Source organism: Ciconia boyciana, chromosome 10 (genome assembly GCF_034638445.1).
Source record: "Ciconia boyciana chromosome 10, ASM3463844v1, whole genome shotgun sequence".
Classification (NCBI taxonomy): domain Eukaryota; kingdom Metazoa; phylum Chordata; class Aves; order Ciconiiformes; family Ciconiidae; genus Ciconia; species Ciconia boyciana.
Window position 1 is genome coordinate 15,995,327 of NC_132943.1, and position 22,946 is coordinate 16,018,272.

Here is a 22,946-nt window from a genome sequence, read left to right on the forward strand (position 1 = left end):
CTTTTTGCTTCTAAAAATGCATGATTCATTTCTACAGCTGCAGGATGAAGCTCTGTGACTGCAGAATTTATTGCCCTGTTTTTTCTTGGGATTTCTTCTTTGCAGATTCCATGATGTCTAGAAAGATGGTTCAGCTCAGGCTGTGTATTTTTCTTTAATGAACAGTAACTTGATTCTTTTCTACTTGGCTCTCTATTTTCATGAGATCCTGTGACTTCTTGGATTTGAGGTGTCTGTCCCTCTTTCAGATTTGGTCAAAATGAGGGTGAGAAGTTTGTAAGCTGTTAGGAGGAGGGGGGGACTGAGCCATTGGATAACTATGGGAACATTTTCCCCTTAGTAAATCAAGCTAACAACTGTGTGTTGATCCCTTTACAACCTCTGTTTCAATTGCTAAAAGAGGAAAAGCAAATCCAGTTGGATGTATTCACTGACCTCAGCCTTGGCCTGACCAGCCCTTTCCAAGAAGTACACCCTCTCTGGGCCATTCAGAGGTGGTGCTGTGTGCAGCTCTGACTATAAGAGTCTGTCATTCAGGCCTCATGGCTGTTTCTAAAACTGACATTATGTTCTTTTGTGTGCCACAAACTGTTCTCTACAAGGAGAGAATAAATAGGCTGGGACTCTTCAGCCTGGAGAAGAGAGCTAGGCAGGGTTGTGCGATGAGGAGCAGCATGAAGGAGGTGAATAATAAACAGGAATTTGCAGTTTCTCACGAATTCACAGCATTAAATTGGATGTTGTTAGATGCTGTAGAGGTCAAATATAAAGGAAAAAGCCAGTAAGGCGTACGTGAATCCATAAGCCACAGATTGCTGGAAGCTGGCAAAGTGTTCAGTGGGATGCTCTTAAACTTATTTCATCAGCATCTTTGCTGTGATACTGTCAGAGTAAGGAAATTGAAGGAGAGGCACTGTTGATCTGAAGTGAAGTCTGGAGGGAGGTGATAGTCTTAGGTCTAGGCAGCCCAAGTTCCTTACTGTTTTAAAAACATCCTTTTCATTGTGGGCAGCTCTTTGTACCTCCATTGTTCAAAACCAAAATATATTTTGTCATAGCTGTGCTAATCTCAAAATGTGATGGAATCTGACTGTGAATTTTGCTATGTACTAATTCTTTCTGCACTGTTTTCTCTTCCTATGTGGCAGTGGAATAGTGGGGCTGTGGGTCTGTCTGTGTGTGGGCAAACAATGGAAGGCATAGCCTGGGGGAAATTCAGGCAGCCTCTCATTTAAAAATAAATGAAATGGGTAGGAAAACAAATATACAGATGCTGAGAACTTGGCCACACTGTTGAGAAGCTCTGGGATTTCCCGTTCAGCAATTGGCTGGAATGCCAGATTTTGGGACTAGAAATACTAGCTTCAGTCCTGAAGCTGAGTTGGTTGGTTGCTGTAGCTGGCATCCTGTTCAGAGAATAGATGCAGGAATGTGGGCTCAAGAGATATTGCAGCTCAAGAGTTGCCATGGATATTAGGAAAATGTGCCAGAAAATCATTAAACCTCAGTCCAGAAACACTGTGGATTTCCAGCCCTTCATCATACGACGCAGATGCTCCCTTTGGGCTGAGCGAGGCTGTCTGCTCGTATAGCAGATGGACCCCTTGGAATACAGCAGCAAGGACTGTGGTGTTGCCTGCAGCCTGAAGGCATGGGTGGATTAATCTCATCCACTTCTTGCATGCAGTGGGACAAACTGCTTTGCAGTGTTAGTCACAGAGAAGAAAATTCCATTTCCAGGAGGTCTTGCACTCTGTGTGTACACAAAGAGGTAAGATCTGGTGTGTTTTCCCTTGTCAGTTCCTCCAAACTCTGTAAAGAGAAGTGCTTAGGAGTCATTGCAGTTGGGATAGCTTGTGCCAAACAGCCGTCATAAGGGGAAAACTGGCCTTGTTTTCCTCTGACTTGACACTTCTCATGGAAATAGTCTCCTTTGCCCCTCAGGATGGTGCTAGACAAATGGTTGCTTCCACCAGACTTTTGAGGAACATCCTTAGATGTGTCACATCCTTAACGATGACGTTGGTTACATTAATGCTTTTGAACTCCTCAACCGCCATCACAAAGGATGCAGTATTTAAGTTGGCCAGTGACAGAGACAACTCTGTTAAGGAGCCTGAAATTTCATATGATTCTGCTATTCCTGTGAGGGCTGAAATAGCTTGAAACCATTGACTTTTTGATAGCAAAGTTTACCTGGACAGAGGTAGGGCTAAGGCAGATGCAGAAGCACAGTGTTGTACACCCATTGTTATATTGTCATAAGTTTTATACACCATTTGTGCTTGCGTATAAGAGACTAGGTAGTCTTGGTATTAAGAAGGCCATTTATGTGTTGAAGCTGTCATTATTCATAAATGAACTATGAGGGTAGTCAGAGCCTGCTTTCCTTTAGGCTCAGATTCACATGAATGCATAGATAAATGCATGTATTTCTCTCCCTGTCTACAACTGCTAGGGTACTTTAATCTGATTGCTGCTGTTCATGTTGATTTTGCGCTGATGAAGCTTTGACTGGGTTGTCCTATTTTTACTTGGCTGGCACCCTGCCCTCACTATAGCAAATACTGACAGCACTTGTCAAGGACAACACTGGGAACTTCAGTTCCCTTAGGTGACCTGGGGGAGGGGGGAAGGAAAAAAAAAAAAAGGTTCACGTTGAATCCACCTTGGCAGATGGATGGATGGTGCATCTGGCAGGACATCCTGGGAATTCCAGAGATCTGCAATGAGGAACGCAAACCTGACCTCAGATATTTTCTTACGAATCCTGGCAGTGTTTCATCTCTGTAGCATCAGCAGGCAGACACAAGCACACACTGATATTGCTGTCCTTATTAAACCAAGATTCATCTGCATATTCCAATTCTCTTAGCAAATACAAATGGAGAGAGCAGCATGTGGTATACATAATAATCACTGCGATGGGATTGGCATTAACAGTTTACCTCATTAGGGAGAAGCACACTGAGTTGATTCATGAGTTTGCTTCCCTGTACTACTCGAGTTATGGAGCACAAATAGCATCCTTAGTCCCTATCCTTTTATCCCTACCCATGTTTTATCTGTGAAAATTCTTCATAACATTTTCTAAATAAATTAGCTTGAAGTGTTATTTTTTCTTGCTAAATAGAGCTGACCTTTTAAATCCTGCTTTATACCTACTTCCTTTGTAGATTCCATTAGATTTTACTATCAATTTTTACCTGTAAGAAATAATAATAATAATAATTTTTTACTTTTTCCTCCTTTTCTTTTACTACTGAACTTAACATTGCTTCATGTGTTGTACTGTCAAAATGGGCCTTTGGGAAATTAATTACTATTGCAGGTGAAGGGTGTTAGGATAAATCCGATCAAAGCACAATCTCTTTCTGCATTTCCCAAATCTCCTCTAAGATTTAATGTATGCCCTGCAGCAGAAGCCAAACTTTATATGATCATCCTCCCCCCCCCCCCCCCGAAGTTGGCCATGCAAACGAGAAAATATCCTGGATAATTATGCCCAGTGAGTTTTAATTTTATTTATTACAGTCCCAGGCTGGGATTGAAAAAGCAAACACTTAATATTGCATTCACTCCCACATAAATACCTGCAGTGCATTGCAGAATGAATTAAAAAAAAAAACAACCCAGACAATTTGGCATCCATTCGTTTCATTCTCTCTAGTATTGCTATTTTCAGTATATAAAGTCTTTTCTGCAGAAATGACTATTTTATATTTGTCGTGGTTTAACCGCAGCCAGCAACTGAGCACTACACAGCCACTCGCCCACTCTCCCCCGGTGGAACGAGGGAGAGAATCAGAAGAGTAAAAGTGAGAAAACTTGTGGGTTGAGATAAGAATAGTTTAAAAATTGAAATAAAATAAAATTGTAATAATAATAATAATGGAATATACAAGGAAGTGATGCATGATGCAGTTGCTCACCACCCGCCGACCGATGTCCAGCCAGTCCCCAGGCAGTGGGTCCCCAGCCAGCTTTCGCCTAGTTTCTATACTGAGCATGACGCCATATGGTATGGAATAGCCCTTTGGCCAGTTGGGGTCAGCTGTCCTGGCTGTGCCCCCTCCCAGCTTCTTGTGCACCCCCAGCCTTCTCAGTCGGCAGAGCATGAGAAGCTGAAAAGTCCTTGACTAGTGTAAGCACTACTTAGCAACAACTAAAACATCAGTGTGTTATCAACATTATTCTCATCCTAAATCCAAACCACAGCACTATACCAGCTACTAGGAAGAAAATTAACTCTATCCCAGACGAAACCAGGACAATACTCCAGATTATTTTCTCTTTGCAAAAAGTCCTCTTAAATTTTCCATTATTGGTTTTATAGCGATGAGTTGGACTTTTTTAGATCACACTTCTTGAAATTAGATGTTGATCAAAACTGGGACCAGTTGAAGACATAAGAAGGGATGTCATCTGTCCTCTTTTAAAACATTTCTGATTTTGGGTAAATCCCAAAGTAGATTTGAATATCGCCTGCCTATATCTCTGTCATCAGCCAAAAAAAAGCATTTAAACTGCACACCTTCAGATGCTGGAATACCTGGATCTTTTTCTAGACTTGTTCCCTTAAATGCTACATACAGGAGGGGCTGTCCTGGCTAGTTGTAAGGATCTGATAGTCCAGGTTATAGTTCCTCTGATCTTTTGTGTCACCTTAAAAAGATCACTTCAGTCCTGTGAGTGATTATTTTCCCCCTCACCTTTTGTGTCTCTTGCCTGTTTCAAATGTAGGCTCCAGTGGACATGTTTACAAATAGCACAGGGCACACTGAAGCTTCAGGTGTCCTTTCAGTTTCTATTTTAATGAAAGAAATTGTGGACAGGTTTTCAGAAAGTTTCCCTTTCTCATGCTTGTGTTGGTACTTTGTAAAACACTGACAATTTGCTTTGTGTTTATGCAGCAAAAATTACAATATTGTTAGAAATGGCTCTTTCTTTTTCATCAAATTCTTCTTAAATATTTTATCTTTTTCCTCTTTGTACTAAAACCAAAACAAAACACTGGAACTAATGATGTGAAAATGGAAGGGGGAAAATATCCTAAATCCAAACTACGTTACATGGTGGGGAAGGAAAACATGAAAAAGGTATCTTAATTACTTAATCACTTGTAAAGATCAATATACAGTGGGAAAAATAGTATTAGAAATAGAGGAATACATGATGTTCTGTGAAAGTGAAGAACTGCTTGGGTCCTTCCCAAAAGTATGCACCTATATCACAAATTAGACATTCTAACTAATGTAATGAAACCATTGCAGGTAGCTCATTTTGGAGTGTGTCTTAGAAACTCTCTCAATACCACTGAAGTTTTAGGGTGGAAGGGCAGGATGCAGGAAAACTGAGCAAGATTTAAAAAATCCAAACCCACAAACACCCAAAACCTGGGTATCGGAATTAAAATCCCTGCAGTTCTGAAGGCCATCCCCACATCTTCTCGTATCTATTCTAATGTTTAAACTTAGCCAGATAATGCAGGTAATGACAGAACTCTCTCTGACAGCCTAAGGGCTGAATGACAGTGAAGTGTAATAAAACCATGTAGAAGAATTCCCTGCTCTTGGGCTGGTATATGAGCTTTGCGCTGTCAGATGAGCTCGGTCTGCAGTAGTTATAAAACAAGAATATGTTTGTACAAAGTAAAGACTGTACAAATGCGCAATCACACTGGAGGATACTACCTCTGAAGAGGGGGGAGTTTTCTGTCCTTTGTCTCACTTTGGTGTGAGTGAAAGTGAGTGTTCAGATTATTTGGAAAATGCCATGAGTCAGTTTTGCCTGCCCTGCCTTAATTTTAAGGCTTTTTGTTTTCCCTGACTTTGTTTCATACATGCAAGACCAGCTGCAGAAAACAATGATTCAGGCCCATGAAGGGTGCACTGGTCTGTAGAAATACTGTGTTTCAGAGTGAAATAAAGACAGGTTCTTCAGATTCATCTGCTGCACTCACATCACCTTATCTGAATTGGAGATAGATCGTGTTTTAATTTAGTCTTGTTCTTTTCCAGATAAGTTTGCTTATTTATTTATTTTCATATGAAGCATGATGATGGTGCTGAATTCAAATCTCATTTACCTGATTGCCACTGCAGAGTAACTAAGAGCCGTGCTGGTCTGGTCCTTTAAAATGTGTTTAGTAAATGCTGTGAAGGGTAACTACAGACCTGGTTTGAGCAGGGTGAACTCCTTCCTATAACTGTAATGACTTGTACATGTGGAAGGATGCTGGAGTTGGAGATAGTTAGCTTTTGTCTTTGATACAGAGTGGAGGGACTTCCCACTAGTGCTGGAGAGGGGGTTTGCCTTGAATGAGACCCGAATGAGACCCCGGTGGACAAAGAAGGCAGTTTGAAGGTTGGTAGGGGGCTACTTAAGTGGCTTTTGGAATCCGACTTGAGTGTGGAATTGAGTTTCTGGGGGTACCTGAATAGAGTTCACCCCCATTGCTATTCCTTTAGACTCAAAATTCATGGGATGTGCGACCGCATGGTAAATTAAAGGCCAACTGCGGGGATGCATGTAGGATATAATATCCTGTCCTTGTTTGTTTGTTTGATTTTTGCAGATGGCTTTTCTGCTTTTGCTTTGTAAAATGATGAATTCTAAATGGAACAGCTGTCTGTACAGGATGGTTTATTTGTTTCCCTTTTTTCATTTTCAAATTTATTTATATAAAATCCTTTCTGCTGATGCCAAGCCAAACTGTCAGCACATTTACCTCTATTAAAAATGTAGGTGTTCTAACAACAAAGCAATCAAACCTTAAAAAAATGCCTTTTATCTAAGGCATAGATAACAGGCTCTTTTCCCTTCACTCGCACTGATCCCAGCACAACTTCCTCCCACAGTTCTGTCCTAGCCACATGCCTGAGGGCAGTTGGCATCAATGTTCAGATCTTCTAAATGTTCCTCTCACAGTGGTATGCAAACGCAGAGCCTGAGAACCAAGGTGGCCAACCATGGAAAGAATACATTCTAAAAGTTCAGTCATCACGTTTTTCAAATGTGAGAAAGAAGAAAAACCTACCTGTGTGACAAATTATTGAAATGGCAAAAAAAATGCCCTTTTTTTTTCCTTTAGATTTTTTTTACGTTTATCCAGTGTGATAGACTAAATGATTTCCAGCATGGAAAAGAAATTGTCTTTGCTCACGTTACTCCTGTTTGTACTCCACGCCTTCTCATAAAGTAATAAATTTACGGAAGAAAATGTAGATGGCTTAAGAAAGAAAAAACTAAAGTATGCCACAACACTTTTTTAAAAGTTGTTGTTCAGTTTTCTAAATTTGCAAGAGGAGAGAGAAGTTGGGAGGTATGGTGATGAGGAGGGAACATGTGCTGAGGAAAACCGAAGATCAGGAGAGCGTTAACTCTTTTGCAGCCTGTCTTAATATTGTTTTTACTAACTCTTTCTCCCTTTGTCCTTCTGGTTCTGGTAGTTCTCTTTTCTCCTTTTAGTTAAGGAGACCTAGCCCACTATTTTGCCACAGATGGACATCAGGGGAGAGTAAGAGTGGGATGCGCTCCTGTGGTAGTGTCTTTTCTAATGCTCTCTGATCTTAAGTTGTTTTCCCCTTGGTAAATCCCTGAAGTTGTTACATGTTGTCTATGTAGTAACATTGGTGGATTTCTCTTCGAAATGTTTGACTGGTCTTCCCTTGAACCCATTTCTTGTATCCAAAATAACCTTTGGCAAGGAATTTCACAGATTTACGGCTTAGCAGAGCAGAGGAAAAATCCATGCTGTTGCAACTGGCCTCACTCCATTGAGTTTGGTGGAAAGACACCGTTTTACCGAAGCAAAGTATAGGCTGTTACAGTAACACCATGAGTTTCATCCTACATGCATGCCTACTATATGAAGCCATCCCCGTTAATGTTATATTTTGTTAATTATACATGAAATAGCTGCAGCCCATAGATTGGAAAACATGCTGAAATAAAATGAATTTGAGGTAATATTTAGGCACATGTTTTCTTGATAGAAAAATTTCTAAATTTCACATGTTTTCTTGTTATGGCATTGTTGAGTTTTAGGGACTTAGTGGTTGTCTCAAAATGATGCATATTGACAGTCTTAATATTGAGGGCATGTGCTCCTTTTTCTCTCTCTGATAGTTCTCTTTTTTCCCTCTTTATTTGGGAAGAATAGAGAGTGGTGCAGGCAGGATGTGTTGTGCTGACTGTAACAAAATCTGAGAGGTACTTATTGAAAGTACCGGGTTTATTTCCAGTCAAGTGTAACATCAAATGTGTAGAACTCCTTCAGCCTTCCCACTCAAGTAATCTTGTCATTGTTATTTCTTCATCATTCCTATCAAAGGGCCAAATTTTGCCCTCTAATGTCTATGCCGTTTGTCCTTTGAATTCAAAGGAAGCACACACAGTTTTGGAGGTGAATGTTTCATCTAAGGACAGTGAAGGCTTTTGTGCAGGCTCTGCACATTGCTCACTTAGATGGCTAAGGTGTGTGTTTTCTGGATTGGCTGAAGGAGGGAAAATTTTATTTGCTTCATTTATTTTTTTATAAGATTCATTCACCATGATATATTCTATGAATTAATCTGGAATCTGGAAGATCAGAGTCCCTGGTCTGTCACAAACTGTCTTGGGCAAATCATTAAATTGCAAAGTGTCCCATTTATGATACAAAAATTGAGTTGATCTGTTTGTTCGTTTCAATTGCAAATAGGTCAGGGGCTGCCTGCTGCAAGTTTTTGTCTATGAAACCTTCTGTGATACCACTGTGTTTTTTGCTAAAATTGTTTGATTCTACTAGAATGAAAATATTATTTTATATTTTAAATTATATGTATTTAAATCCTTCAACACGAGGATCCAGGACAGTTAGCAAATGGAACAACCTGTGATTTATCTATGCCTTGATTAATTTTAATTATAGCTATTTCTTAATTTTGAGTTCTCTGACAATTAGGATGAATTTTGCTTCTAATGAAGACACAACTGCTCAGCTAGAATGGGTTTATGGTAATTATTAGAATTGCAAAGAAATTTGTTTCATAAGCTCTTAGAAGGGTTAGTTATCTGACCAAAACCAAGATCAATGCGGTTGGTGCTAATTAAAGCAAATAGACTAAGGAATAAAAAAGGTTTAATTCTGAATTTATGAATATCATTAAAAGCTTACATGGCTAGTTTGAGTTGCGTTTTGTGCATTGTTAGGGGAAAAAAAAGTGTATGCATTTGTAAGACAGAAATGAGAAGTGAACTTCAACTTTGTAAAGCCTTTAAAAGGAAAGTGTTTTAAGGGAGTAAATGTGTCTAAGTCTCTGATACAGGCCTTTGGCAAACTACAGATGACTAGTAATTAGCTCTACTGCATTGGGTTAATTAATAAAAGGTACCTTAATATAGGCAGAAAGCATATTTGTCCATTACGCTGATGATGTAAATTATGATAATAACACAGTACTGTTCTTTTTACCTCTCCAAAGAGCTTTATTAACATCAGGTGTTTCTTGTTGCCAGCACCCCTGTGATGTGAATGTAACTACTGCTGTTGTACAGGTGACATAAATGAATTTTTATCACCAAATAGCAGGTAAAGGCAATATGCTGAGGGCAAGGGCAGGCAGGACCAAAGCACAAATATGAGCAAATCTCTTGCAGGCAAAATTCATACACATCACCATAGAGCTGTTGAATCACTATGCTTCTCCTGAAGCTTTTTGGGAGTTGCTGGTTCGAGGGAGCTCGCACGGTCCTGCAGAGCATAGCTGGCTGCAGATCACGCACCAGCCAGTCCTGTTTGTGCCATCCTGTAGGCTGCTCTTGCTTTCTTCAGCATTGACCCAAAGCCTCTAAATCTCCACCATTGCCAAGAGTAGATGTAATGGCAGAGGGGCTGACTGGGCTGTCACTGTACCAGCAAGGTGTTAGGCTCTGTTAGATTATTTCCCAGCATACCATTAAAAGCCAAAATCTCATCCCTTCTCAGACTTTCTGCCTTGTAAGGATGGGGCAAAACCAACAGTTTTGGCTGTCCCCTTTGTTTCTTTCTTGGTTTAGAAACAAGGTGTTCTCCGCAGCACTGAAAAAAGCTCCCTGGTGAGCTGGAAAACCAGGCATGCATTTTCCATTCTCTTTCCTCATTTTGTATTTGAGCTCAATGATTAACAGAAGCTATAACAACAATTTTTATAAGACCAATATATCTTATAAGTGGTTTAAAAGATGTTACAGATACTTATAAATAACATACTTTCTTCTTGAATTCCTTATGTCTCTACTATCTGAATAATAAATAATTACTATAATAATTGAGTAAGCATTAATAAAAATGAATTAATCTTTCATATTAATATTTTATATGATCTTTATAATTTTATGTACGATAGTATAAATAGTGATCAAATAAACCTGAGTTCTAGAACAAAATCTCAGACTCACAGTTACACAGATGAGTATATGTATGTATGCATGTACTTGCATACAGCATATTGAGGACAAGAGGTTAGTCTGATAGGCCTCTGTGCATAAACAGGTTTCTTTGGGTTGTCACTGTTTGGCAGCTCTAAACAGCCTTGGCCTCAAGTAAGTTGATGAATGCTTGGCTGGTGGGGCTCAGGAGGCTGATGAAGACGATGGCTATTAGTGACATACAGGTTGCATGTGCAACCTGTGCATTTGTGCATGTGCAACCTGTGCACCTGCACATTTCACATGTGCATTTGCTTGCACATGTGAAATGTGTTTTATTTGTAAGGATTCTAGAAGAAACAGACTAAAAGCCACAGTTAAAGGCAATATACACACTTAAATGCAAAAACATTTCCTAAGGATGAGATGAACTACAATAAAATCATGTCTTCAGGTAGTACAAATCTAGGTAGCATCAGTGACTTCAGCACTAACACCACTGAAAGATCTGGGGGCCATAAAAAGGGTTTTGAAGCTCAAATTACAGCAAAGCAAACCCTAATGGAGTGCTGGTGTGCAAGAGATAAATTAATTGCCTGCTTTCTATCCACCCACCCATCACAATTGAATCAGTAGTGTAAACAAGTTACTCATTTTTCAAAAGTCAAACATACAGTGTAAAAGAGATTATCTAATATACAGTAAGGGAAAAAAAAAGGAAAGAAAAGGCAAACAATGGAACAATCTCTGTTTCCATTTGGGCTGGTGTAACTCCATTGCACTACCTGGATTTACACCCATGTAGTTCAGATCAACATTCACTTCTTGTCCTGGAGATTGAATTTATCTCCCACAGCTTTTGTTTCTGTTCACGTCCCAAGCTGCATGCTGCTGTGCCTCTTTCTTCTTTTAATAATTTGCTTCAAAATAATACTTTAGAGGCATACCAACTAAAATGAGGGAAAGAAGAGTACAGAACTCATAATTGAAGCATATTTTTGCTCTCACTTCTGAGATTTTCATGATGTTTGTGTTACCACAAATGTAACTCAGCCTGATTTTGATAATGATGCCTGTTTAATCAGAGAACAGGGGATTCTCCTTTGAAACAAGATTTCAATAGCATTTTCACCTGTTACTTGTCCTTCTCGGTGCTTGGAAAGTTTGTGACACTTTAATTAACAAGTGGAGGACAAGTGGAATGTTTTTATTGAGAGTGATCTTTACCTACTTGCTGGATACATTAAATATTGTTGTCTTCGGTGCTTGTATTTGAAGTGAATCACAGATCAGAGGAATAAGTAATTATTTCAGGTATTATACAGTGATTCAGCCTCTAGGAAACTCTTGCCTGAATGAGGAATTGAGACAGTTTTATAATTATTTTTTCCAGCACATTATTTTTACAGAAATGCTTATAATTAACTGCATTTTTTAAAAAAACTCTCTCCAATTAGATGTTTACCCAACTACTGTGAACATGGAGGAAAATGCTCTCAGTCCTGGACCACCTTTTACTGCGATTGTAATGATACAGGCTACATGGGAGCTACCTGTCATAACTGTAAGTAGACCCACACGTACAGTGTTTTCTACTACAGCTGGTATGTCAAGGTGCACATAAACTAGAGAGGAACTTGTGAGAGGTCATGTCGTATTATAGGATGTAGCATGTCCTGACATGGTTCGAACAGGTCAAGAATTGGGCTGGGAATGCACAGGAATCCATTTGCAAATGTGCATGTTTCTTGACAAATATTTCAGAGAAAACAAAACCAGATTATTTTAACTAATTTTCCACATTTTTTTTCTCACATTATACATTGATTTGGAGAATCTTAAATTCATTTATGCTGTGTACACATCGTAGACACATTGGTCATTAGATATTTAGTTGAATTTTGCTGGGCTGAGCTGGGTGATTTTAATCTGTGTTTGGGGCTGTATGTCAATTTTGGCACTATGGACTTCTTTGTTTTTAGATTATCTGAAAGTTCATGTTGCAAGAACCCAATTTTTAACAGTTTATGATTTTGGAATTTTGCTGAACTATTATTTGGGCTGTTGCTATTAGCAAGGATACAGTATCTGAAACAGTGGCAGTACATGAAGCATTCCACTACTGAAATCTACAGCAAAAGGAATATTGAGGTGTTTTAAAGGTTTAAAAAAAGAAATGTCAAACAGTAGAGGCACAGCATGCTGGGAATTCTAATAACAGATAGAGAGAGAAAGAGGAAGCCAAAATAAAGCCTGTTTATACAGCTGACTAAAAGGGAAAACAGTTAGAAAATGAAGGTAAACTTCCTGTTCTATCACTGGAAATAGAGAAAAAACGAGTGAGTAAGAATAACAATTCCAGGAATACAACTATAACCACTCCAGGTGTTTGATGAGCACTCGGACCACAGATAGGATGATATTGGTGAGAGATGCATTTTTTTCCTTGGTAAGCTAAAAAGCAGACGAGAACAAAAGGTACTTAGTGGTTTAAAGCTGAAAAAATTGGCAACTCTACTGTAATTCTGGAAACTTTAATGGTTTGCTAATTAATGGTGAAATCATTTGTGGTGTGGGGTCTGCAGCTGATGGGAGAGGCTGTTGAGAGGTCTATTAATAGATTCATCACCTGAACTCTACATTATAAGCACAAAGGAAGCTAAGGGTTTGGTGCAGAAATCATGCCAAGCCAGATAAAGGATGGGAAGAAAAATGCTGGGTTTATAGTTTTGGAAAGAGGGTTTACTTTTTGTCCAATGTTTTTGTCATTCCAAAAGGTATCACACCTCTTCAAAACCTCCAAACCCAACCCAGAGTACATGCAGTGATTGAGGCCATAGCAGAGTATTTACACCAGCTGATGGTTGGTACAAAACTAGATGACCAAATCGGTTGGTGAGAAGGGAGAGGCTTCTTGGGGACGGAAGAGGCCTGTCACTATTGACCGTCAAAGGGGATGAGGGACGCTAACCTCTAGGCTACATCTGCACTGTCATATTAGCTCAAGGCCTGAGGCTCGCTATGTCTTTGCCAGCTCAGTGTGGCTTGTGTCCTAAGGAGACCATCTCATTACTGCAGAGGACTGGTTCATGACTAGTTTTCCCCATAGACATTAGCATGGAGCTAGTGAAGCCTTCCGCTTCTGTGAACTCATGTCTGCGCTCTCAAAGGTGCGTACATAGCTGCAGTTATTTAAGGTTCACTGATGTAAAAACTACTCTGAAAAGTTTCTCAGGAAGATCTTGTGTTAAGACTTTCCAGCAGATCAAGCTGTGCGCACATGTGTGATGTACAGCTATTCATCTGCTGAGCTTATTTACAACCATATTATCAACAGCTAATTTGATTCCAGCTAGATTGTAGAGCCAGCTGCCCTGTAAGCCAAGCAACGCTGATAAACAGCAACATTAATCTGGAGAAATGCATTCATGTGCTTGAAATGTGCCATGAAACCATTTCAAAGCTGGTGGGCAAATGCAGACTGTTGATAAGAAACCTGCAGAACAAGAGACGTTATCACTTTCAGCTGATAGTGGTTGATGTACAGGAGTACCTTGTAGCAGGTGAATGAAAGCCACAGATCTGATCACAGCCTAACTCCAGAATATCTTCAATGTACAGGCAACTCTTCCAATCATGTAATTCAGTGTAGTTCTATCAAAGTAAACGATCTAATTTCTTAAGGTTTGAAACATTATCTCAACAGATTTTGATTTTTACTAGAACACTGAGGCTGACAGGCCTGAAATTGAACTTGTACCACTTTGGAGAGGCTATTTCTTTTATTAAACTGCCCTTCAGAGCCAAGTCCATGCAGCAACAGTGGAAAGATTTAACTGGCAATCTGCTGCAAGTCAAACGTAGCGCGAACAGTTTCATTGTCAGCTGGATTTCTTTTCTGTCTGAGTTGCATCAGTGTGGTTTTTGCCTCTTTTTGTTGTGGTGTTTGTAAGAGGTGGGTGCCACTGGTGGAACAACGTAAAAAGACCCATTCATTGCCATGCTTTCAGGAAGAACTGCGTAACTTGCATCTGCAAACCAGAATTAGTTGACTTATATTTTACCATCTCAGACTGGGAGACCTTACCATTCTAAGAACTGAGATCTGAAGATACATTGTCCCTAACTTACTGTCCTCATCTATAAAGTGTTGAAATACATTTTGTGGTTGATACATAAGCAATCTTACTGGTTTCTTCCAAATATTCATGGACCACACTGGATCCCACTGTGAGGAATGGCTAACAATACAGTCTATCCCTGCTCCAAAGAGTTTGCAGTTAGTTTCTGAGGGGAAAAAACATGCTGGAGCAGGTGATGGAGTGCCAGAAAGTCTTCATCAGCATCACAGGTGGCAGTTTCAGTCTACCAGGTATATAATTATTGCTAGGCTTTCTTGTAGGCAAAAAGTTGTAAGGTAGAGATTAAAAAGAGGAAGAAATTGAATGCTCGCAGGCATGAAGGAGTGACATGGGAGAAAGTAATAATGTGCTTGTTTGAAAAATATAAGGCTATGGCCAGAGGAGTTTGACATTTTTGACAGGGCAAATGCCATAGTCATGACAGGTAGATAGGTTGGAAATATGCCACGAAAAGCAAAGATAAATAGTTTGCATTTGGTGCAACAGAGGGGAAGTAGTCAGTGGCAGGGCAGAACAGTAAGTTGATAGAAGACACAGCTGGGACAATGTTTGCATGACCATGCCAGACATGTGGGACAAGATTGTGTCTGTCATGACTGAAAATGGGTATAGTTGAAATTCAAGAAGTGTGGATGAAGCAAAAGTGCACATCTCAAGATACATACAAAGAACTAGCTGGGTCTAGACATGGCCTTAATATAATCTTCCTAGAGGCAGTCAATTTTCTGTAAGCCTCAGGTATCCTCCTGCTCACTCAAAATCCCTTCTGATCCTGAAAGCTCCTAAGCTTTCAGCTCCTAAGCTAAACAGTCACAGGAGGTGTGGCAATCTAGCTGATCCAGATGAGGGTCCACCACTGAAAGGGTGTAGGGTCATGTCCTGTTAAATAGCTATTCTGTGGCAGACAAGTTTCACCGTGAAGTCTCATCTGGTCCTGCTTCTGTTCTCCTCTTCTCTGAACTTAGCTGTAAATAAAAGTAAAATAGTGCTAAAACCCATTAGTGTTTTCTGGGTTTCAGTAACATATGGGAAGAGTCTGAATGTTTTCTAAACAGGTTGTTTCTTTCTTGCAAAGCTTACTGCCTGATGCATAAGTCCATTTCTCTGTTTAGTAATGGTTAATCCTCCTTCACAAGCAGCCACATGTGGAATATTATCAATACCTTCCAAGTCTTTTTTGGTTTTTTTTGGTTGTGGGTTCCCTCCCCTACAATGGGAAAAGAGGATTTGGATTTTACCTCTCGTCATTCCAGCTTCCAGTGCAATTTACATCTGCTTACTGGCTAGTCACAGCACTGATGAACAATTTTGTTTTCATCTCTGTTCTATCTGTAGCTGTGAAACTCCAAAGCACGTGCTAGTGTCTTGCTGTCACAAATGCGTGTGGACACGCAATTTGATGGGCAATGTAGAACTTGTGCTGACTGTCCGCAGGTACCCATTTCACTGCGCGCAGTTTGGAGAAACTAAGAGTCATGGAATAACCCTATAGGATATTAAGCCAACAGTAGGTGACTTATATTTGCTCATGTATGAGTTTTGTTGTGCCTTAGTTTCTCCACCTCTGTTGGGAACAAGATCCAATTTGCAGGTATATTAGAAGGTGTGTGATCTATATTGTCTACTGAAATGGTATGGATTCTTTCCTTTGAAACTACTGTTTGCTTACTGCTACTTGAGCTGATCTGTAGCTGAGACAGTGCTTTGAGGATACAATCTCATTTTGAGTCTGTAAAATGCATGCTTTTGCTTTTTGGTTTATCTTTTAAATGTGCTTCACAGCTTGCATTTAAACAGGTGGGAAGATTAACTCAGCTGAAGCCTTTTTAATGATAGATACTTTCCCCATTTCCCCACCCATTTCAGTGTGGTGGGTAGCCTACTGATCCATCAGGTATTGGAGTCGTCTGATACAATCCAGATAGATAGGAGAGGATCTTTTATGTAATCACGTGTGAACCATAGAAAAACAGATAATAATGTAATGTTTGTTTTCTGTTTTCCTCTTTTAGATAGAAACACTGATGTTAGTACGCAGCTTGGGAAAAAGGCCTGGGTGGGATTCAGCTCATCTGTATTTTTCTGTCTGATACTGTGACATCTAATCTGAGATGGTGGTCTGCTCTCTGTATGTATATAAGAGAGCGTGAGCTATTTTCAGAACTTGGCTAATCTCACTGTGAGATCGGATGTCCATGGTAAGTTCATGGACCACCTCTGAAACATGCCAGTGTCTGTCATCTATAGAGGGAGGCTGTCTTAGCTTAGACATACAGTAGGCAACTGAAGCTAGATTAGAATTATAGGTGTATATATAGAGAGAGATAAACAGATGGGGAGGAATTACAGGTGTATATATATACAAAATATTTTTAATTGAAAGGTCATATTTTAAAACCTGCATAGTCATCTCTCTCATACTATTAATTCTCCTTGTAATTATCATGTGATAGTGAAAGCAATAGACCAGTGTAAAATGGCCCTGAGATACAGAATGTTGTAAATTTATTGCAAGGTAATGATTAGTAATCTCTTCTCTCTCTGAGTTATGTTAGTCCCTTAGAAAGCCTCATCTTCCCCTTCTGTATTTCTGTTATTTTTATATATGATAGTTTTCAGATGGCCTTTAGTCTTGGGTGTATTTTTTCATTCTGAAGAATGCAGAACATTGATATAAAAGTTGATGAGAAATATAAAATAATGGTTTTATTCTTCATATTCTGGGGATGTCAACATGTCGCAAAGCTTTGCAAGGTGATAATTAACAGAATGTAATTTAATTCTGGATATTTGCTTTGGTGTGTGATCTATCTTGCACATACAGGCATGTGTCTCATTGGCCTAGGTAATTGCTGGAGGAAAGATCCATCCGATAATGGAAATGTCATATAGTCGTTGATATGACATAAACTTAACATAACTTAAGGCTTTGAAAAGGTATTTTTTAATAGAAATATGCTTACCGCATATATAATTTTTGATCTGAAAAGCTTAATATAGCTTCAGCCAGATTGTTAGCAGTACTGGAGCTGCATCTTAAAGTGCCAGCCATGGATTTGGTAATTCTCCAGTGTTCCAAGGTAGGGAGATGCATACACAGTTTGCTGGCTGGGTATACGAGGTTCAGAGAGTTTCAGTCTGCCGGGTGTCTAACAGTGAGTCTGGTCACTAATTTGCATGTCCTGAGTAGCCAATTTTCCTGTCTGAGATTCTTGGAATAGGTTTTTTCCATGTGTATTTAAGCACGTTGGTGTCCTTTGACTAAACAAAACACGTTTAGTATTCATATCAAGCCTTCAGTACTGTACTTGGTGTTCCTGCATATTTTTGTTCACACCATGCTTCTGGCATATGAATTTTCATTGTTTATTTTGTAATAAGTTACTGTCTTATTAATGCTTTCCCTTCAGTTTGTGTATCTGTAAATTGTACATCTGCATTTCTCAGTGGTGTTCATTTAAAAAAAGTTTTTCCCTTTGCCTCATATTTCCTTATAAATAACGCAGAGAATATTCCACTTTGGGACTTTACTGCAGAACAGAGTCTGTGGGGGACTAACTCAATCCCTTTTGAAGCCTGCCTGTGTCAGGTGTGACCATCACCACAGGGACACCAGTACTTTCAAAAGCAAGGCTGAAATACCATGCTTGGCACAGTGTCCTTCAAGTTTTTGATTTCTCCTTTCCCTCCAGCCCTGCTCTTAAAATGGTGTAGGTCTCCCTGACTGCTTTCTTGCAGCAGCAGGACTTGCAGGTCACCCTGCACCAGCACTGGACAGGGGACACTGGGGTACGTGACTGACACAGCCGCCTTCAAACCTCAGTGGGGAAGCGACAGGGGAGGACGGGCTGACATGACCTTTTGTATCTTGGCCAGGGGGAGCCTTAGCTTGGATGGTAGGAAACTGTCTAATCCCCAGGTGTAATGGAAGGATCCCTCCCAAACATCCATTTAGGTGACATTGTGGTAAAAGTAATTTTAAAGCTATCTATGGAAATAACGCATTCTTTATCAGATGAGTAAGTACATATCTTAAAAAGGAAAAATAAGCCATCTGTCATCCAGGCCCATCACAGCAGAGACGGCATTAGTCTGTCAACAGCAGAGCTGTCAAAATCCAGTTTTTGAGAGTACAGATTTCATTTTCTGGCATTTAACAAGACAATTGTATTATAAGGGTGAGAATGATGATCATTCCCAGAGTTCATTGCCTGTACTAATCCCTCTGCTGTTGGAATGAGAAGGGAAGAAGAAACCTCCCGTTGCATATTGATTTCCTTGTTATTTAGAAAAACCCTTGATTGAACACTCATTACTCTGGGTCTGTAAGAACAAATCTGTCAGGCCTGAGGTATACAAGCAGAGGGTGAAACAGTCATCTCCAATCTGCCTCCAGGAGCTCTGAGCATTTTGGTAAGAATGCTTAATTTGGTCTGTGTCGGCATTTGTGTGTATCAGTTTGTCCAAGGTCAGTCCAGGGCTTGTTGCAGATCCCGACAGAATCCACAGCTCTTACTGGCCTTTCCAGTCTAACCAGTACATAAGTTTTCACCTCAGAATACAATAATAATAACTATTATAGGGGTTATTATTAATCTTTGCATCTAAGGTGCAAAGAATTACAAAGCAATGAAATGAGTCCCAAATGATCTGTCAGTAAGTATTCTGCCTACAATTTTTCATGACTGTGCAATTGTTAGAGGTGGTAAAAGCAACATGCACCTCGCTGCTATGTTTTAGCTGAGGAGTGGACAGTGTCAGCACCTCCTAGTGAAATCACAAATTAAAGTTCTTTAGGTCTCTTTAATGTATTTTATTTATTATATCACCATAGAATGTTATCTCCCTTTGAGAAACTGCAAGTTATCAGCTACTTTTGTTAGATTATGAGAATCCAATCTAGAAACAGCAAATATGACAGAATTCATTTTGGTAATCATAACTAGTACAGCTCAAATTCTGAATTTCCAGCTCAGAGTATTTGCAATGAAATGTGTGCGATCAGCTTCCAAAGTAATTGGAAGTACGGTAGGAAAGAAATACTGGGAATTTTAAGGTTTACTTGTAATTAATTTTATTTTTTAAGGAAAGTTATCTTGATGTCCATTAAATTTGAAAAGGACAGAGTCCTCTGATAAAAAAACCAACCAAACAACCAACCAAAAAAATTGCTTTCGATTTGGAGTTTACACTCTTGGTTGTATCTATGCCAGTAACGTACTGCTGGGTGGAGGCGAGAGAGGTTTACCTTGCCTGGTCTCCCAGTAGTAAAACTGAAGTCTGGGTATCACTGTAACCTTTGCATTAAGTCCAACAGCCAGCACTGTTTTAAATACGGCTAAGGGGTGCATATTACTGTGTGAATAACAAGTTCATTCATCCATTGAAGAGAGGGGGCTTTAAATATATCGCTCCCTGGGGATTATTTGCAGAAGTTCATGTCTTTGCACAAAGAACAGTCCTTTTTTTTTTTTTTTTTTTAGCCATAATAGAACTGGAGGTGAAAAATGAAATTAAAGTGGTCTGAGAGAGAGGAGAGGTTTTACAACTTAGGAACACAGGGGCAAAGGAAGCAGAGTTGTTAAGTTCTCAGGAAGACTGAGGCCAGCGAAAGGCTTATCTGCCAGGGAGCTCCACAATGAAACAGTAATCGTGTGCTTAGTGAAGGCTGTCATGGAGACTGCAGGTGAACTGGTTAGGGCAAAAGTAAGATTGGAAGCCAAATGTCAATATAGTAACAGGCAGTCAGGGAAAAACTGAATAAAAAGATGTTTTATTGGAAACAATGGAAGTTTGACCTTGCAAATGTCTGTGCTCAGGCATGTGCTGTTAAAGATTTCAGCTATGGCAGGGACACAGTCTCTTCTGGTTTAAGGACTGTAATTAGTTGGATTAACAGGTTCAAGATACTTTAGAGAGCCGAACAGTGATGAAATTGCTCGTATTTAAAACTTGTCAGGCTCTTGCAGAGTATTGAATCAAGGATGAAGTTTCAATTGCAGAACAAAGCTAAGAGGGACCCAAGCCCTGTCGGACCTGACTGTCGGGTGCGGAGAGCTAATGCGTGTGCTGTGGCTGACCAGCCATACGGGTCTTGATGCAGGAATTAGAAAATGAAATTCTGTAGTTGATTTTACAGAAAAGGTCAAAATAGGTTATTATAATGACATTAAAATCTCTTAATGCCTTTCTGGCATTGAAGTCTGAATCATGGATCTATAGCTTGAACCTTGATCAATCAAAGTGAATATTTATACTTTTGCTAGGATGCTTCTGTAGGGATGTAGTGTGTGTGGCTTGAAAAAATATGGGATGTGTATGTTTCAGATCCATAATTTTGATTTTTGAGCTTACGAATCTTTATATTTCAGGAGATATAAGAGAACATGTAGAATTGGGTGATGTTGATCTGACTGGGGATAAAGTGTTTATTTTATAAATGCTGATCAAAGTTTGACAAGCTGTTTCTTAAGCACCTGGGAAGATGAGAAGTGAGAACTAAAGGAAAAGATGGCCATTATGATCAGTGAGTAAAGCAGTGTTCAAAATGAATGCTCTGATGGGATGAGCTGTTGATCTGAAAAGCTAGTTTAATTTGAGATACTTAAGGCTGAAAGAGATACCTGAGGGAGAAATTGGGTATATGTGTTTCACAGAGGATTATAAGGGGTTGGGAGATAGGTATCTTGAACTCTTGTCAGTATTGTGCATGCCTGAACACCATCAGCACGGCTCATCCTTGCGGGTAGGCAAGAGCACATATACTACTTAGGGAAGCAGCTCTTGGTATGAAGAATGAGGTGCTCAGGCTGCATCAGTTTCAGTAGCTAGCTCTGGGAGGATTTTAAATTTCTTTGTGAAACACAGCAGTAGCCTTTAAAAAAATTCCTTAAAGAGCACTGTAAAAATATGAACACAGGGTCCAATGTTATAGCTTATAAGTGATTCTGGGAAAAAAAGAAAAAATAAAAAAGGCAATAAAAGACATCCAGTCTCTTTGTGACCAAGTAAAACAGGTATTTGTGATGTCCAGTTTCCCTTACTAAATCTGGGACCTTGGAATCAAGCTGTTTCTTGTTTTGTCTTCTTGGAATAGCCACTGTTACCAGCAATAGCCCATCAGCCAAAGTCTGCCCCGTGACACCTTTTACACTTTGTTTTTTGCCTTGTGCTGTAGTTTACCGTAATGCTTTTACCTGCCATACCTGACTGTGAGGTGCAAGCCATACTTGCAGGGGGGTAGCATGGATTCATGTGCGCTGCTGACATCTCTTTCTGTCGAGCAGTAGCATAATGCAACTCCATAAAGCAAACAGCTTCATTCTGACTGCCTGCGGGAGCTTGGTGGCAGGAACTGCGGTGCTGTTGCTGCATGGCAGTGCGGATCGTTCTCAGAAGGGCCTGAGGAAACACAGCAGGGGTTGAAAGTCATAAACTGTGATTTTTCAGTGGTTCTGGCTCAGTGAAACAAATTGCTGGAAACTATAATTTTATCTTCAATGGCTGGTATAAGTCACAATTAGTCCAAAAAAAGTGTGGGAGGGTTAGAGAAGGAAGACTGATCTTGCTTCTTTGGGACAAAAGACAACTTAGAGGTTTCATTTTTGAAATTATGTTTTCAAAAAGTGCTTGATTAAACACTTTAGTGAGAAAACAAGCTTTGCAGAAGCAGCCTATAAAGAACATTATTTTTTGTATTTTGGTCCCATTTTGGTGAACATTTTAAAATTTTTAAAAAAACTTGGAAGGGGTGAAAGTATAAACACTATTAAGATCCTTCACAGAAAGGAATAAAATCACTGTTTTTTGTTTGTGTTTTTGTTTTTCTTTAATTTAAAAATAATACTTGAAAATTGTTGATGGGTTCTACTCTGAATGAACTGATTAATACCTCTCCTTTATTAAAAAGGTGTAATTACTGCAAATGTTGTTTGACATTAAAATGTATGCATTTGTCAACAGTTCCATAATTATACTTGGTGCTTGCTTTTTAAAAGTGAGGCCCTGTTACATGCATAAATGGTTGGTGACTCTTTAATGACAACTACAATAATGGTTTCATACTGTTCCCAAAACAACCACATCTCCATCTACATCAGAGAAGTCTGGCACAAAATGGAACATAAATCTGAAGGCAGTTTTCAAAGTTAATGCTCTGGGGTCTTAACAGTCACAGCTGGCTGTTTGTCTGGTTTTTACTTTTGTATGATATTTCTGATTGCATAAAGAGAAGAATGACTGCAAAGAGATCTTGTCTTTCATTGAACCATAAAGACAGCTTCAAGTTGTTGTCACTGGAGTAATAGGGCCTTTTTCAGCAAATGGAATTGCATAACTTTATTCTGAAACAAGCAACCGGCTCAGCCTGCAAAGACGTTGAGCAGAGCTTGGAATGGATGGTGCACTTGAAAT

General features: G+C 39.5%; 1 protein-coding gene across 1 annotated transcript in view; it reads left to right on the top strand.

Annotated features, from left to right (window-relative positions):
* The window catches only part of CNTNAP5 (contactin associated protein family member 5), a 293,622-nt gene that overhangs the window by 168,343 nt on the left and 102,333 nt on the right, over positions 1-22,946 (top strand). Inside the window, exon 11 of the mRNA XM_072874139.1 lies at positions 11,850-11,956. Coding sequence (XP_072730240.1) covers positions 11,850-11,956 — 107 coding nt within the window. The remainder of the gene's footprint in view (positions 1-11,849; positions 11,957-22,946) is intronic.